At 35.4% G+C, this 18,629-nt stretch overlaps 1 protein-coding gene across 3 annotated transcripts in view; it reads right to left on the reverse strand.

Annotated features, from left to right (window-relative positions):
- LOC109422492 (high affinity cAMP-specific and IBMX-insensitive 3',5'-cyclic phosphodiesterase 8) overlaps positions 1-18,629 on the reverse strand; it is an 871,092-nt gene that overhangs the window by 647,685 nt on the left and 204,778 nt on the right. For all 3 annotated transcript variants that reach the window (XM_062852970.1, XM_062852969.1, XM_062852968.1), the window contains exon 5: positions 16,213-16,303. In XM_062852970.1, coding sequence (XP_062708954.1) covers positions 16,213-16,303 — 91 coding nt within the window. The remainder of the gene's footprint in view (positions 1-16,212; positions 16,304-18,629) is intronic.

The raw sequence follows: 18,629 nt of genomic DNA on the forward strand, positions 1-18,629 counted from the left end.
TTGAAAGATCATCTCGAGGAGTTCACAATTAAATACAACCACACCTTTTTTATCGGTGACTTTAATACGGACCTCTTGAAAACTACTTCGAAGTCAACGAGGTTTAAAGATACATTATCTGCGATGTCTTATTCTTGTGTGAATAATGAGCCAACCTACTTTCACACGAATGGCTGTTCATTGCTGGATCTTCTAATAACTGACTCTCCTGATTTGATTTTTAATTTAAATCAAGTTTCTATGCCATTTGCCTCAAAACACGATTTGATCTTTGCGTCTTTAAACATTATGAAAGGTAAACCTAAAGCAGTTGCGTATAGAGATTACAAAAATTTTGATGCAAATCGTTTGAAGGAGGCATTTCTAAATATGGACTGGAATGGCATGTTAAGTATATCTGATCCTGACATGTTCCTCGAAATTTTTAACAGTCGTTTGAAGTTCTTACATGATACTTTTATACCTATTCGAAATAGTAAGCCTAAAGATAATCCTTGGTACAACCATGAAATTGAAGTAGCGACTATTGACCGTGATATAGCATATTCGAATTGGAAGCGTAGCCGAGGTGAATCAGATTCCGCTCATTTTAAACGTCTTAGAAATAGGGTAAATTTGTTAATTAGAGATGCCAAGCAACATTATGATTGTAAAAGATTTAACGTGAATTTGCCTAGTAAAAAATTGTGGAGTAACATTAAAAAGTTAGGAGTTACTAAATCTCGGACCTCAGACCGTAGTTCTAACTTTAGCGTTGATGAAATAAACAGCTATTTTGCTGATAATTTCACCGTCGATAACACTTCTAGTTCCCCTACTTTGGGAAGAACTAATGGCTTTAACTTTCGTTTAATTGAAGATTATGAAATAGTAAATGCAGTTCACGAAATCAAATCCAGCGCCATGGGTTTGGATGATGTTTCGATTGTATTCATTAAAATTATGTTGCCACTTATTTTACCGTACGTCAAACATTTGATTAATATTATTATTTCTAACTCCAAGTTCCCGCAAGCATGGAAGGTAGTTAAAATAATACCAATTCAGAAAAAGTTAGGTAAATATGAAATTAGTAATCTTCGTCCTATAAGCATTTTATGTGCGCTCTCTAAAGTTTTAGAGAAGCTTCTAAAAACCCAAATTTCAGTTTTTGTTTCTGATATGAATTTCTTGCATCCTTTTCAATCTGGTTTTCGCAAACGCCATGGAACAAATACAGCTCTAAAGTGTAGAATTAGCTATAAGTTAAAATACACATAAATATAAACAAAAAAAAAATACAGCTCTTTTGAAAGTGCACGATGATATTGCTGGTGTTATTGACAAGAAAGGAGTTGCTATTCTACTGCTGATTGATTTTGCGAAAGCCTTCGATCGTGTGTCACATAAGAAGCTATTAATGAAATTGAATGATTTTTATCAATTTTCTTCTAGTGCTAATCAATTGATACATTCTTATTTAACAAATCATTCACAAGCAGTTTATTGTAACGGTAAACTATCGAGTTTCAAAAGCATTGAGTCTGGTGTTCCTCAGGGATCAGTGTTAGGTCCATTATTATTTTCATTATTCATAAATGATCTGCCATTATCTTTAAGATATTGCTCCATACACCTGTTCGCTGACGACGTTCAAATTTACTTGTGTGAAGCACATGATTTTCACGGTATGGCCGATAAAACCAATCGTGATCTCCATAGTATTCTTTTGTGGTCACGTGCTAATTTGTTGCCAATTAATCCAACTAAAACGAAGGCCTTATTGATATGCAAAAATAGAAACCCAATATCTTATCCTGATATATACATGGACGGAGAAGAAATTGAATTTGTTAATCAAGCCAACAACTTAGGGATAATTTTTACATCAAACTTAAATTGGGACGCCCATATCAATGCTCAATGCGGTAAGATTTACGGCTCTTTGAAAAGATTAAATTTAACAACAAGACATTTTAGTACTCAAGCCAAATTAAAACTGTTTAAAACATTAATTCTTCCACATTTCATATATGGCGATTTTATATTCTCAAATGCCTTGGTTTCATCGGTTGATAAGTTAAGACTAGCTCTTAATGCTTGTGTTAGGTACGTTTATAATTTAAATAGGTTTTCTATCTGATTGGCTGTAACTTTTCGAATTTTTATAAGTTCAAAGTATGTGTCACCCTATTTAAAATAATGTTAACCAAAAAGCCTGATTATTTGTTTAGGAAGCTAAATCTAATGCGAAGTGACAGAAATCGCAATTATCTTATTCCGCAACATCAATCGGTTTACTACAGCCAATCGCTATTTGCACGAGGCGTTGTATATTGGAACCAGTTACCACTTAGTATAAAAACCAATAATTCTATATATGGCTTCAAAAGGGACCTAAAGCAGCATTTGGCAGAGTAGGTTGGATAAATGGTAGGAAACATTTAAAATATTTAGATATTTAAGAACATGGTTTGATATCTTCAAAATACCTGGTATGACGATAAAAAAGGCTTTTAGCCTTATGTTATACGATTATAGACAATAAATAAATAAATAAATAAATAAATAATTTCACTCGGTTACATCGTTTTCCAACAATTATCACACTCAGCATGCACACCCTGGTTGGCACCGGAAAGTATCAACAAACCCATTCCAGCAGATACCTAGAAGCAGTATCATATTTATCACCTTCCTTCTAACTCGGTGAAATAGCTGAGAGGTAAGAGATATGCCTCACAATCAACGGATCAGTGTACGAATCCATGCCAATATTTTACTTATATATGATTCATCTAAAGATCCGGTTCTAGCGATTGCTAGACTCACTCTCAAGCTGCGGCGGCTAATTTGTTGCATGAAAATGATGTAATTGTTTACATCACTTTTACGACGCGACTGATGTGCAGTGAAAATGATGTGATATCACAAGATTTTTTTTTTGCTGTGTATAGTAAAATCAAAATATATGAATCAGAAATAGGTTTAGGGCACTTAAATCATCATAGCCATTTCGGTTAACATTTGAGGTTTTGTCCGACCTTTGTATGGAGGCTCGCCACTGTGCGCTGCGAACCATATTGCGAAAAAAAATCAGAACTCATGACCAAAAACCGAAATTAACGACTCGATCCTCTTACTGACTAGAGTGGTCATTTAAAGGCCAATCGAAAGATCCAAAATATTTGTAAAAAATGGTCACCTATTGGAAATGCATCGAAACCGCTACGATTTCGATAAGGGGTTCCTCCAGGAATTTCTGGAAAATATCCTTAAGGGATTCCTTCAGGAATTCCTCCGCGGGTTTCTCCTGAAATTTCTCCGGGGATTCTGCTAGGAATTCTTCACGAGATTTCTTCAATGGGTTTTTGCATGAATTTTTTCAGGGTTTCCTCCAGTAAAGTTTAAAAAGATTCTTTTAAGCATTTTTGCAGAGAATCCTTCCGGGATTCTTTAGAGGAATTTTCCAGGAACTCCAGGGAATCCTCCTAGGATTCTTCCCCAAAGATTCCTCCAGAGATTCCCCTAGGAATTCATCTGGGGATTCCTCCTGGAATTCCTTGTAGGATTCCTTCCGAAATTCTTCCGGGAATTCTTTACGGAATTTGTCCTGGAATTCCTCCGGGGATTCCTCCTGGAATTCCTCTGGAGACTCCTCCCGGAATTTTTTCGAGAATTCCTCTCAGAACCCCTCTGAGGATTCCTCCCGGAATACTTCCGTGGATTCCACCTGAAAATCTTCCAGAGATTCCACCCGGAATTCCTCCGGGGATTCCACCCGAAATATCTTCGGGAATTCTGCACGGAATTCATCAGGGGATTCCGCCCGTAATTCCTTTTTTATTGCTTTTCTTGGTGAATTTCAACTAATGTTGATTCTTCACAGTGTATGATTCCCCCGGGGATTCCCCTTGTGTGCGAAAGAGGACTTTGGACAGTTTCCTACAGCAATTATTAGAGGAATTTCTGAAGAAATCCCTGCGGGTGTACATAAATAAATGCTTGCACATCTTCTTCTTCATTATGGCTCTACGTCCCCACTGAGACTTGGTTTACCTCGCTTGAACTTAGTGTTGTTTGAGCACTTCCACAGTTATTAATTGAAGGCTTTCTTTGTCTACCATTGCATGAATTTGTATATTGTGAGGCAAGTACAATGATACACTATGCCCAGGGCGTCGAGAAAGTTTTCCCGACCGGAACGGGAATCGAACCCGCCATCTCCGGATTGGCGACCCAAAGCCTTAACCACTAGGCTAACTGGAGACCCCTGAACATATGCTTGAACATATTCAAAAAACCGTTCGAGGCATTGCTTAAAGAACGCTTGAAGAAATTAAAAAAAAATTAAAGAATTCCTGAATTCTGAAGGATTTTTTTTGGAAATTGCTGAAGGGATCATGTGGAAACCGTCTGTAGAAATCTTCAAGAAACTATTTATGGAATTTTTAGGAATATAACTGAAGAAACTCCTTCAGAAACGCTTGGAGGTGTTCCCGAATTCCTCAATGAATCGTAAAAGATATCCGAGAAAGAGTTCTTGGAGTTCCTCACTGGAAAAACGTTAGAAATATTTCTTAGAATTTTCGTGTAGGAAATCCGGACGAAATTGGTATTATTGCTGAAGAAATCTTTTAAGGTATCTATAGAAAATTTCCTGATGGAAACCTAGGGAGAATGCCTAAAGGATTCATTGAAGGAATTCCAATAGCATTTCTTGGAGAAATTTCAGTTAGAATTTTTAAAAGAGTTCTAGCATTTTTTGTTGAATTTCGTAATTTTATAGGAGGAATTCCTCAATCCTTGAAAGTCTTATTCTAGGAATTTCTAAAGCATATCTAGCAAAAAATGCTCAAAATCCTCTGGAGGAATTCCTATAGAGTTTTTAAAAGAAATTCGTGTAAGAATATTCGAAACAATCTTGCAGGAGTAATTATTTGAATACATGAAAAACCATTGCATGAAAGAATTTCTGAAGGATTTCTTGCACAAAATTTTTAGTAGAGTTCCTAGGGAAATCATTCATGAAATTTCTAATGGACAACTTTGAGAATGGCTTGAAGAAAACATTTTAAGAACTTCTAAAAGAACACTTGAATAAATTCTGGAGAGGCATTCTTGAACGAATCACAAGAGGATTTATCGGATGAACCACTAAAGAAATCTTTGAAAACGTTCTTGAAGGAAGTTGGGATAATTTCTCAATTTCTAAAGGTACTTTTGAAGAAATTGTTTTTAAAATTTTAAATAAAACCTAGGTAGAATTCCTAAAGCAATCCTTGGGAAATTTCCAAAAATAATCCTCAGTAAAATCATTAGAGAAAGTATTAAATAAATTGAACAAGGAATGCTTTATCTGATTGATTGATGAAACTTTCGCAGAAGTTTCTAACAAGACCCTTGAATAAATTCTTAAAGAATCTTTGGATACTTCTCAAGAGGTTTTTTGGAAGAAATATTAGGGAATCCTTGGGCAAATTGCCGTAGGAATTCCTGAAGTGGTTCCTTAACAATTCCCAACGACCAGCCTGGTCGGAAGAGCCCGATGCAGCCCGACCCCAGGACCCGAGCAGCTAGAAAAATGAAATGTAAAAATTGACAGCCTTGTTTTTTCCCGGGTGAGCCCTTCTGGCTCACCTCTTGTTTAGGATAGAGACGAACCAGCCAAGGGCTGAAAGTCTCTTTAATAAAGACAAATCAATCAATCAACAATTTCCGATGGATATCCTCTATGAAATCGTATTAAAGAATTCCTGAAGAAAATGGCATAACAGCCTTAGGAGCAATTCGTGAAGCAATCCTTGGAGAAACTTTTGAAGAAATGATTTGATTTTTTTTTAAGATAGGGTATATCCCATTTTCATCCTCCTTAAAACAAGGTAGTGAAGCGCTTTTTGTTTTTCTTCCTATTTTTGTATTTTTTTTTAGAAGGGAGCGAAAATGATTACAAAAAATACGGAATCAATCGGTGCCATCATCACTTTGTTTTCGAACAGCTTGAATTTGAGATCGTAAGATTACTAAGGGATCGGTGACCCTACCAGGAATCCTCAGATAAATTTATTGGTGAATTAATTATTAATCAATCCTGGATAAATTCTTGAGATGCTAGATGGAAATAGAATAATTTGCTAAAAGGTTTCTCGAAAATAATTTTGAAGGAGTCTCATCAAAAATCTTGAAAGAAATTTTAAGAAACGTTCCTAGCGAAATGCTTGCAAAAATTCATGAAGAAATCCTTGGGGTAGCTCCTAAAGTAGATGGATTTAAAAAAAATCCAGCATTCCAGGAGGATTTTTCGAAAGAGTTCTTATAGATTTTCTCATAGGAACTTATGTAGAAAGCTTTGGTGGAATTCTTCAATTATTATGCAACGGATTCTTTGGGAATTTCCTGGGGAAATACTAGGATGAATTTATCAGTGAAACCTTAGAGAATCTTTTTAAAAAAATCGTTGCAGTAATTCTTGAAGGATTTTTTAGAGAAATCACTGAAAGATTTATGTTAGGGATTAATTGATAAATCCTTGAAAAATCCTTGGAGAAATACTTGACTTTCGCGGGAAAAAAATTGAGGGAATATTTGTCCCCTAAAAGAAACCATGAAGATATGTTTTTTTGGAAGAATATCTGGTTCCAGAGGAATCATTGAAGATTTTTTTTGCAGATTTTTTTTTTTGAAATTCTTAACAATTCTTTGAATGATCTTCTAGAAGATGAATCCTCAGAGCTATTATTGATAGAATCCTTGGAAGACTTTCTGAACAAACATTTCGAGATTTTGCAAGAATCTTTTGTAGTACTCTGAAGTACTTTTGGAAAAAATCTTCGGAGACAATACTGCAAGAATTCCTGAAGGAGTGGTTAGAAAATTACTGAATGTTATCCTTGCATTAACCACTTAAAGGATTTATGAAGACGAATTATTCTTCACGCAAGATTTCTTTCTTAAAGAAAACGGTACAGCAATCTTCAAAGGAATTACTAAATAAATTGTGAAAGTTGTTTCGACATTATTCTTAGAAAAAACAATCTTACGCTCATTGATAGAACTCCGGAATGTATCCTTGCAAAATCTACGAAGCAATTCATACAAGGAATACGGATAATAATTTTAAAACTTCCCCGTTTTCGAAGTCGTGTATGATGTAGAATAGGATCTTAAAGTGGAGGCCTTATGCGTACATGCTCCCATTTAGCCGCGTGTAGAGTGTACGCATATCGCCTCCACTTTAGCATCCTATTCAACAGCATATGCTAGTTAGCCAGAAAGACGAAGAAAAAGAATTAAGGTTTGCTTGTATTGAAGTTACTTTGGGCCTTTTTACTTCAGGGATGGGGTATAGGCATTTTCAATGTGTTCTGCCTTTAACGACATTGATCGCTCTCTGAGAAGAAGAAAAAACAACACGATTTGGCCTACCTGAATAGACCTGCCAAGAGCGATGCATATTATCCGTTACTAGGGTGGGAAGGAATAGTAAGGATGGGATGGCATCTATTTAACTAGAGATCAGCGACTCACCGACGCTTTCGATTGTAGTAAGAAGCAAGGTTTTTGGTTGTGGAATTCATTAACATTAAGTATACTCAGTTTTTAAGCCGTGCAACAATTAGCGATTTACCCTATTGGGTAGTACGGTAGCGGTCTGGATGAATTCCCACGCAATGACCATTTTACGGATCTTCATGCAATGACATTTTTACGGATGGTCTGGATCCCTCGATTGTCCTTTGAATGGTCACTCTGGTCCATAAGAGGATATAACAATTGATTTCGTTTAAATAGTTTGAAAATTTTACAATGATATATTTCAATTCTCAGTTATTATGCCACAATGACCCCGATATTTTTCTCTTCTCTGGTGATTCTCTCATTAGCATTATAGCAAAGAGTCTATTTTGAACCCATTATTATGCGAAAGATTACAAATCTCTAAGGTATCAATATAACATTGATAACAGAAACATTACCATTTCTTTTCCATGTTCACGCACTATAGTGGATTACAAAACCCACCCTGTTCTCCCAGTAGTGCAGTGCGGAAAATTCCACCCGCGCCAGCAATCCGCGTCATTTGTGGCTTTTACCGAACCCAATTGTACCTAATTCGTAATTCGTGTCGATACGCTGCCTGAGGGGCGCGTCTCGTCATCCGATACCGTCATCACCATTCTCAACCACTAAGCACTGCTGGGATGGTTATAAACCAAACCCCCCAAGCCCACAGGGACGTTGGGTGTGCCTGCGAGCATGGCTGCGGCTGGTTCCACGTACCTACCTACCATGTTGATTTGAGGTTAACGGTTTGTTGGGGTAGTTGATTCCGTGGTCAAATGCGTCCAGCAGACCGTCAACGGTGATTGCGAGTTTGGGGGTTGTAATTAATTATACGACTGATTTATGGCTTAGTTGATGGGAGCTTGTTTTTCGACACGTGGATCCCAAATTAGGATTATGGTGCATTCCTGGAGGTACTAGTTAACTGGAATATGCCTGCAAACATTTTAAAAGCGAACCTCATTGCTAGGCACTAGCCAGTGAATGGCTCCCTATGTTTTTGCACCCTACACGGCAAGCACATCCGCTCGCCTATGTTAAAGCAAGCAATCGGTCTAGCAGATAATAAAGAACTGCTCGACGTGGTGGATATAACAGTAGAACGTGTTGCATATTGATAGGCGAAATAAAAATCGTTGATAATGAAACTAAACATCCGCTCAGTCGGAATCTATAGAATTGTATATCGTATAGAATCGTATAGAATCGGAATCGTATACGAAATCACAGTACAGTGGCGTTTCGGTTTTATCACTAGTCGTTTTAATCACTACTCGTCCAAATTCACGGTTTTCTATTCGAATACCTATATCACGATTTTCATTTCGTTTTTATCACACTTGTTCTAAAACATTCCGAAATCAATATAAAAGCAACACAGCAATGTCCAGTCAACCTAAACAGTTAATAAATATAAGCTAGGGTAATTGATCCGATCATGGAGGAGTTAAGCGCTGGGTTCATGTTTAAACCACAATTGTATCGCCCCAAGCAAACTTTTTACATGGATTGAATTGAAAATAATAAAATCCATCCTTAATCTACGGGAAAATAACGAAATATTGCCACTTTGATGTTGTTATGAGCATTTTATTCGTTTTTATCTGAAAGATCATTGTGTTCCTAATGTTGCGGTATGTGTTCCTAATGTTGCGGTATTTTGTTCCTATTGTTGCGGTATCCCATTGAAATCATATGGGATACCGCAACATTAGGAACACTACCGCAACAATAGGAACACAGCAGCAAACACATTTGAGGAATTCCACGGAGTCATGTCAGTCGATCCTGAGCGACCATTTCAAAAATATCTGAAACTTTGCACAGTTTTTCAATTTCATCTAAATCGCCATTTTTCGATATCAAACCTTCATATTCACTCACGACTAACTTTTCAAAAGGGTGTATGCGTAAATAGTTCAAAAATATTCTAAAAGCTGTACAGCAAAAACGGATTGTTCGATTGTTATGAATTTTTCAGCAAAGTTAGATAACTAAATGATGATTCCTTAGAAAATAAACACTGCAAAAAAAATCTTTTTTTACCTTAAAAAAATATGATCTTTGTCACAAAAACTCAAATATCTCAAAACCCTATCTTTTTACCAACGTCAATTTTTTAGGGAAAATGGCCCATTATATCAGCTATCTACCATAAAATTTTGGTGATGGTAAACTGATAAACAAAAAAGTTATGACATTTCAAACATTTTACAATTTTTACATTTAGTAACAAAAAAAAATTTTTTCTGTGTAAATTATTTCGAGAATTATATTTTGATGCTGATTTTATTGTAAAGGCTACCGTCTGAATTAAACAAGTTGTTTTCATGATATTTTTGTTTGATTATTCATAATTACTATAGTATCTATTTGAAACTTAGACGCGATCCAGTGTTGTGATCAAAAATATTGAGAGTGTCATACTTTTTATTGTGCGTGACTGGTGGAAAAATCCCTTGATAGTGTTGAAAAGCTGTTGATCATAAGAAAAATGGAATTAAACTTATTTTTAAGACGAAAGCTGCATAATAAAAGTTTTATATATACGCGTATACGTCTAGTTGATCTGCAAAAAAAAAATACCTCTTAGAGAACAGACTTTATGATCGGAAGAATGCGAGTAACTTCAACAACAACAAATGCATGAGAGGTACATACCACAGACAAACAGACGAAATGCCTAGAACAATTTTCGTGAAAATCCATCGCCCATTTTACACTACCACCACCTGGTGGAAATGTTTCACGAAACACTGCGTTGTGCAATATCTTCATCAGAAGGCGCTAGTGTGAAACGTCAAACGCAAAGAAAAACGATGGGCACTTTTCTGGTTATGAAAGCCACAACCAAGATTCAAAATGATCGTTAAAGGCGTGGTCAATGAAAATTTCGTCAGTGTTACGTTTGTTTGTCTGTATACATACCATGACAATGCTCACGAAAATGCAAAAAATACTACCGCTATGGATATTTGATTTGAGACCGTTTGATGAAAAAAAAAAAAGGTTCAAAAGAGTTACGAAATCTCACCGAAAGCACCATAGATAAACTGAAAGAGACTGGTTATGCCCAAATTGAATACAAATTTACGCATTTGCACGTCCTGCCGTCTAGACTTTGACAAACGAGCCATCATCGGTAAAGCAGGGCGCAGGAAGTTCGAAAACGACAACAACTGAGAAATTGCCAGAAGTGCTAAGGGGCGATTTCTTCACCCTGGCTTAAGCTTTAAGCCAGGTTTAACTGTATGGGTAAGCCTGGCTTACCGGTTAAGCCGAGGTGAAGAAATCGGCCCTAAGTGCAGAGAGTCATGCCACCATTTTTTTTCCTCCCCTGTTGGGGAAATTAAGCCACCGCGTCCAATAGGCTGAACTTTTGTGGCATGTCCCGTTTTGATATTCGCATCTAGCCAGCTAATTACCATGTGTCAAGTAATCAGCTACTGCCACGACGCGTCGTCTCCCAGTCAGGTGCAATGGAATTGATAAACTCCAAGACCTTTCCAGGTTTTGCAGACCAGATCTCACTGGGTTGCAAGCAACCACTATTTAGAAATCTTTGCCTGCGCGTGTATAAAGCACCACAACTGCAAAGCAGATGTTCCGAGGTTTCACGTTCCGTACAGAAACGACAGATATCACTCTGAATATGGCCAATATTTTTCAAGTGATACCTGCTCGGGCCAGTGTATGTACATAGAGCTCTCTTGTTGAGCTCTAAGAGCTTTTTGGTTTTATAAGCATTTGGTGTTATAAATCGTTTTGACTGATTGCAATTTTTGACATCCATCCAATTGGATATCACCCTCTGCTCAGCCCAGCGTTTCAGGTCCATTTTAATTGTACAGTTTGATATACCACAGAATGGTTCTGGGCCAGCAAACTGTAAATTGGAACCACTTTTAGCAAGCTCGTCTGCCATTTCATTTCCTTCAATGCCACCATACCATCAGCGACATCTGTTTAAACAATTTAATCATGCCCCTTTTCAAAAATGCTTTGAAATATACTTCAACATCTATACCCATTTCAATATTTTTAACGTTGCAAAACACGCTTTCAACATTCATCTTGAAGAAGAGGGAAAACACTTGTCCTCAAATGTAACAGCAAATTAATGAATAAACGACTAATGCGCGGAGGGCGTGATAAAATCGGAACATTACTGTACATATAATATACATAATACATAATAAAAACAGCTAGTTTTACTCACGCAAGGCCATTAACAATAAAATCAGCATCAAACTGCGATTTCCGGCCGAAATAATTTACACAGAAAAAAAATTTATTACTAAATGTGAAAATTGTGAAATGTTTGAATTGTCATAACTTTTTTGTTTATGGGTCATTCCATACGAAGTGACCGAGAAAATGTGAAAACTTGCAACCGACCATCACGGATTTGAACCAAATTTGGTTGAAACATTTGTTTAGATGGAAAAAGAAAAAATCCAAATTTTGGTGTCGATCGGATCACCCCTCGGCCCGTGGCAGCATCCCTCGTTTTGGCCGATATGGAAATTATCCTCTCTTTCTTTTATTTTTATCATTGAAACGATTGCACCTACACATTTTCGATTTTCGGCTTTTTTAAAGGAAATCGTTCGGGGAATCTATAAAAAATATTATTTTTTTGATACAGTGTTGCCAGATATCATATTTTTCAAACTAAACTAAAAATCGATTTTTCTCAAAACACGTATATTTTGATTTTGAAAATTTTGATTCCATCGTGTTTATCAGACGTTTTTCCATCGAAAAAGCTTAACTCCCCAAAGTAATTTGCGTCGTTCCCGAGATATAGCGTTTTTAAGAAAAAATATTCATTTTTTTCATATAAAGTATCATATAAAATCAGGTGCAGTTTATAAATTTCGCAAAGAAAAAATAGTTCGATGCCATATAAAGACGTTTTGTGTTGATTGGAAAAATATCAAGTATAAAAAGGATTAAAAAAATGTTACAGTGTTGCCAGTTCATCAATTATGAGTCTATCGTAATGGACTAGCATAACCTGCTGAACTAAATAAATGTATCTATTGAGATCATCAATTCTAAACAAATTTCATATATTTTAACATTATCTGAACAGAAGTGCTGCCAAATATGTAATATTTGTTGTAGAAATCTTAGTTTTACTAGAACATTAGTATGAAAGCTAATTAACAAGCCAAAAGTATTTTTTTATTTAGGTTCAGTACATTTGCCAACATCGACGTAAAATATATTCAGGAAAACATTTGATGAGTGTATTTATAAGCAACAGTGCTGAAAATGTCATTTCGATATAACTACATTCAATGACCCACAGCAAATTTCAGAAGCTGAACCTGAAAATATGGAATATGATAAAATATGAAGTATGATATCCTTTGGAATTAGCAAATATTAGATACTACGCATCGTCGCGCAACTGGTAGCTCAGACTTCAGTATTTTTATTGTATATTCGAAGGTCCAACTCCTTATAAAAATCCCTGTAAACATATCTTTTGATTGATTTTCACGGCAGTGTTGCCAAGTATGCTAGAATTTAGCGGAAACGCAAACAATAGGTGCGGGAATGCTTAGTATTGCGTTCACTCTTACTGGATTGCAGAATAATAAATCATGTCCTTTATTGTCCCGGGCAGAGAAGTGAAGAACAGTGTTGAGTATTGTGTTGTCTGTTGATGTGATTGCATATGGTACGAGTTTTTGTTTGTTCTTCGTGGCGAAGAATGAACAAAAATTTCTGAGTGAAATGGATTAGTGGCGTTTGCTCCCTAGAGCCTACTTTTCTCAGGCTTTTTTGCATGGAAAAGAAATCGGTTGTACGCGAAGGTTAATTCCGATAAATCAAATCGATTGTTCGATCAATTATAGGTGACTCCCAGATCGACAATGTATTGTACAGTCAGGTATTTTTTTACGCGGTTTTCATTTACGCGGCCGCGTAAATGAAAACTCCATACAAAAAAAAATTTCATCGTCTTATTTTTGCATAATTCGTCGAGAAATGGTGAGACTTTTTTTACGCGGTTTTTCGAATTTTGAACTGAGTTTTTTTTTACGCGGTACGTATCCCCCGCGTAAAAAAAACCTGACTGTATCATATTAAGGATCGGTATATTCGCCTCACTCCATTCATATTCACTCCTCTTTGCTGAATCGAATTGAGAAAGATGCAGCAAACGGATTGTCGTGATCAAGCACGCAACCCCATCACCAGTGGAAAGCCATGCGCAAGTTGCTTTAACATGGCTATTCGTTGCCGTTTGTCGCAGTTTTGATCGCAAGCGAAAGAATGAATGGCGAATGGTGAAGAATGCTGGTGAGTGAACGAAGTGGCTGCTGTCGTCGCTGATAAACAAACACACAAACTAAAGCGACAATCGTTCGCTGCGATTAACCATGGAGTAGCAATTATGAATTGTGTTGCCATCTATGCTCATACTCATGCAGTGTTGCCAAATGTGCTCGTTATGTAAAAAAAACAGAAATCATTTGTTTTTATTTGGTGTTATCTATTTACGAAAGCTTTCGTGTAAATTAGATGTTTACAATAAAAATGACATGTGTGGCAACACTTCCATCTACAACATCGTTGAAATGAATAAAATGACAATTGAAATGAATTTCACAATAGATACATTTTATTTTTTAACAATTTATCCTCATCTTTTCCAATAAACCAATTTTGTTATTGCTAACTATCAAACTAACAATAACTATCAATTATCGGGTCGTTTTGTCAGATAGGACCAAAAACAAGTAAACACAGACAAACAGACGTAACAGTGGAAAAATTTCCAACGACCACGGGTTTTTAATTTTTTTTAAACCTTTATAGTTGTAGCTTTCACAACCGCGCACATCATTTTTCTAAGCGTTAGACGTTTCACCTAGTATTAACTAGGCGATGGATTTTCGCGAAAATTTTTCTAGGTGTTACGTCTGATTGTCTGTGAAGAAAAGGTCAACAACAGGGTCGTTAGAGAAGATGTGTATTGTTTTTATCTTGCTCACACATCTTGCAACACACATGGTGCGATTTTTCAGAATAACCTGTACATTATCAAACACTTGAAGGTTAGGTTTCATGGTATAATAGAAAAGGTAAACTGGCAACACTGTCACAATTTTTTTAATCCTTTCTATTCTCGATATTGTTCAAATCAGCACAAAACGTGATTATATGGCATCGAACAATGTTTTTTTTACGAAATTTATAAATTGCACCTGTTTTTTATATGATACTTTATATGAAAAAAATGAATATTTTTTCTTAAAAACGCTATATCTCAGGAATGACGCAAATTACCTTGGGGAGTTAAGCTTTTTCGATAGAAAAACGTCTGATAAACACGATGGAATCAAAATTTTCAAAATCAAAATATACGTATTTTGAGAAAAATCAATTTTTAGATTTAAAATTGAAAAATATGATATCTGGCAACACTGTATCAAAAAAATAATATTTTTTCTAGATTTTCTGAACGATTTCTTTTAAAAAAGTCGAAGGTCGAAAATGTGTAGGTGCAATTGTTTCAATGTTAAAAATAAAAGAAAGAGAGGATAATTTTCATATCGGCCAAAATGAGGGGTGCTGCCACGGGCCGAGGGGTGATCCGATCGACACCAAAATTTGTTTTTTTTTCTTTTTCTATCTAAACAAATGTTTCAGCCAAATTTGGTTCAAATCCGTGATGGTCGATTGCAAGCGGTCGGTCACTTGGCGTGGAATGACCCTTATTAGTTTATCATCACCAAATTTTTATGGTAGATTGCTAATACAATGGACCGTCTTTCCTAAAAAAATACGTTGGTAAAAAGATAGGGTTTTGAGATATTTGAGTTTTTGTGACAAAAATGATATTTTTTAATGTTAACAACGATGTTTTTTCACAGTGTATATTTTCTTAGGAATCACCATTTAGTTATCTAACTTTGCTGAAAAATTCATAGCAATCGAACGAATCATTTTGGCTGCGCAGATTTTTGAATATTTTTGAACCATTTTCACATACACCCTTTTGAAAAGTTAGTCGTGATTCAAAATAAAAATTTGATATCGAAAAATGGCGATTTAGATGGAACTGAAAAACTGTGCAAAGTTTCAGTTCAATAGAAAATCATGAATTAAAAAATTTCTTTAATTTTGATGCTGTTGCTTGGAATCGCTCATTTATGAAAATATTTTTTTAAAATAGGTTTTTGGGCAAATCTTAAGCAAACAAATGGTGCAATCTCATAATTTAAGCACCATACATCTATTAAAAATACCTTTTGGTAACATTTCAGTCGAAAAAGTGCTCAATTGCCATTACCGCAACAATAGGTACTACCGCAACGATGGGAACAATTACCCTACAACTTATATATTTTGCAGCTGAACGATTTTGGATAAAAAAATTTCATTTATTTCTCGTTTCGCCAAATTCACGGTTTCGTTTATATCACGGTAAAATTTTTTTCGACCGTGATAAAACCGAAAAACCACTGTACTCTTTTGGATCGAAGACTTCCCTATCGAAGCATGTACAGTCGTACATTTGCTGTTGAATCACAGTCATTGAATTGCACCAATTACATTAGACAACCAAAGCGAAAACTTTTTCAATAAATCAAACCAATTGTTTTCTAATCAGTTATTGAGTTGTTTCACCCATGGCATGATACTTACTTCCTATTGTTGGTCTCCGCAACACATTCGACACGACGGATACATGACCTAGGCCGGAAATTGACACTATTGAGTCTTTTTTAGGATATTCCTGAAACAAGAAAAGAGATGTAAAGTAAATAATTGTACATATTATGTTCTTTAATTTTTTTATGTCTTTATTATCGAGACTTTCAGCCCGAGGCTGGTTCGTCTCCAATGTTCTTTATGAAAATGCAAGAATTACCCAGAACCAATCGGAAGATAACTATCCAACAACAATTTGACGACCAGTTTGCTTTCAAGAGGTTTTTATAACCGTTATAAAACTAACTTAAAAGTCTTTGATAGGATTTTTGTGAGGCTTGAAATTGGAAACTTTTCTGCATATTTAATGTTTATCTCTTATTGTAGAAGTGTAATTCAAATTTAACATGTTTAGTTTATCAAAAACTATATGTAACTTGAAGTGCTATCATATTTTTCATGTTTCTTAATACAAAAAGGGGACTCACTAAACAGTTTAAAGTACTGCGTATGCCTTGATTTTCTGATTATTTTAAATGTTTCATGAAATTGCGAATTAAATAATCAAAGTTTGCCTTGGTGATCGCGACGTTTATTCAGAAAAAACTTTAATAAGCAGTTTATGCTGTTAAGTGAATCCCCCTAAAGTATAATTTAATCAAAACCAGTGCCTAACGGATCGTCGAAAATGTTCTTAGATTTAGATTTAGAGGTAGTACAAATGCCTTGCGTAATGAAAAGATCAGGGTGTCTACTAGGCTGCGGCTTATTTTTCAAAAGTTGTTGAAACCTGAAATTCATAAGCTTTATAAAATTCAAATGACGTAAACAAAGAATCTTCTGAGAATGAGTCAAAAATATTGAGATTTAAAAGTAGCGCAATCAAATTTAAGTTTTCGAGTAATAAAAAGGTGTTTTCACTTCAAGTGCTATAACTTATTCAATTTTCAACTGGTTTCTTATCTTTTTTATGAATCTCTCACAAATTGATTTCCACTTTTTTTCCAAAGTCACTCAAAATATGAGTTTTTAATTTTTTTTCTTTTTTTAACAAAAATAGTTAGGGGAACTGCGGCCATAACGCCCATAGGGGGCAAGTTGCGCCACCCTTGTTTTAGACAAACCACGTTATTTTCAGTACTTTTTACAATTGCAATCGCTAAAATAAGAATAAAAATGCTTCTTTACATTTGAGTTTACATATTTTTACTAAAAAAATGTACAAAAACTTCGAAACAAGTTTTTGGTTACTTTTGATGTAATTTTAGCCTGTCAAATGTTTGCACTTTTTTACATCATTTAAAAGATTTTTTTATCGCTATCCCCACAAATTGTTTTGCACACTCCCATTATTTGTGTACCAAGCGGAAAAAGTATCGAATTTGACCCTTACAACTTTTTTACAAGGGTCCAAACTTCTGAGGCATGTATGGGGTAAAATGCCCACCCCTAGTTATTTTCATTAAAATAGCCATTTAGATCCAAATTCTGGCACAAATTATGTAGAACACAAGTTGGAACCAAGCAACAGCACATTTTTACTATAAATAAGTTCACTAATCGCACAGCCATGCATTATTTTGTAGTAATTATTGATAAAACAGCTCACTATGACGTTTACATGGAATTGACCCATAATTACAGGTGATCCATAATTATGTAATGACTGTATACCATTCATGAACAATAACAGTTGACAATAAACCAAGCGCGCAAGTATATGTACACAATTTGGCATCCTGGCGTTAGCTGTGGCTAGTGGCGCGTTTTACCCCGCATTAAAACTAAAATTATGAAAATCAAACTTTTTTTCAAGTTTGAATTTTTCAGTAGTAAAACATAAAACTGGTTTATGGTTTCTTCCATTTGGAAGGAAACATGTTGGTGCTTCATGTTTGTGCCAAAAAAATGTGTATTATAAAGTGTTTCGTGGTTAAAATTGGACTCTTCCTTAACGTGGGCGTCTTACCCCCAGTTCCCCTATTTATGCAACAAGTTGCAAAATAAATACGATGAGTGCTGAAAATATCGAGTATTGCAACAAGTTGCATACAACTTTTTTGTCATTACGAAAAATGAGGTTTGAATAGGATTTTTTCTGCTTCTGCAGAACGAGGTACGACTGAGTATCATGGTCAATCAATCTCATTTAACACGCAGATGCAGCTCACCCAGCCAACCACATATCGTAAATCATTGTGTGGAAAAAATCGTATATTTTAATATATTCAATCAGAATTGTATAATATTATGTATATTTGTTAACATTGATTGCGTAAAATCGCATTTCATGCCAAACTAAATTTCAATTGCGATTTTGTTTCATATAGTCGTTTCCGATCATAAAAGGTGCGAGATACTATTAGTAGGATCGCACAGAATCGGATAAAATCGTGAAAAAACATACATTC

Source organism: Aedes albopictus, chromosome 2 (assembly GCF_035046485.1).
Source record: "Aedes albopictus strain Foshan chromosome 2, AalbF5, whole genome shotgun sequence".
Classification (NCBI taxonomy): Eukaryota; Metazoa; Arthropoda; class Insecta; order Diptera; family Culicidae; genus Aedes; species Aedes albopictus.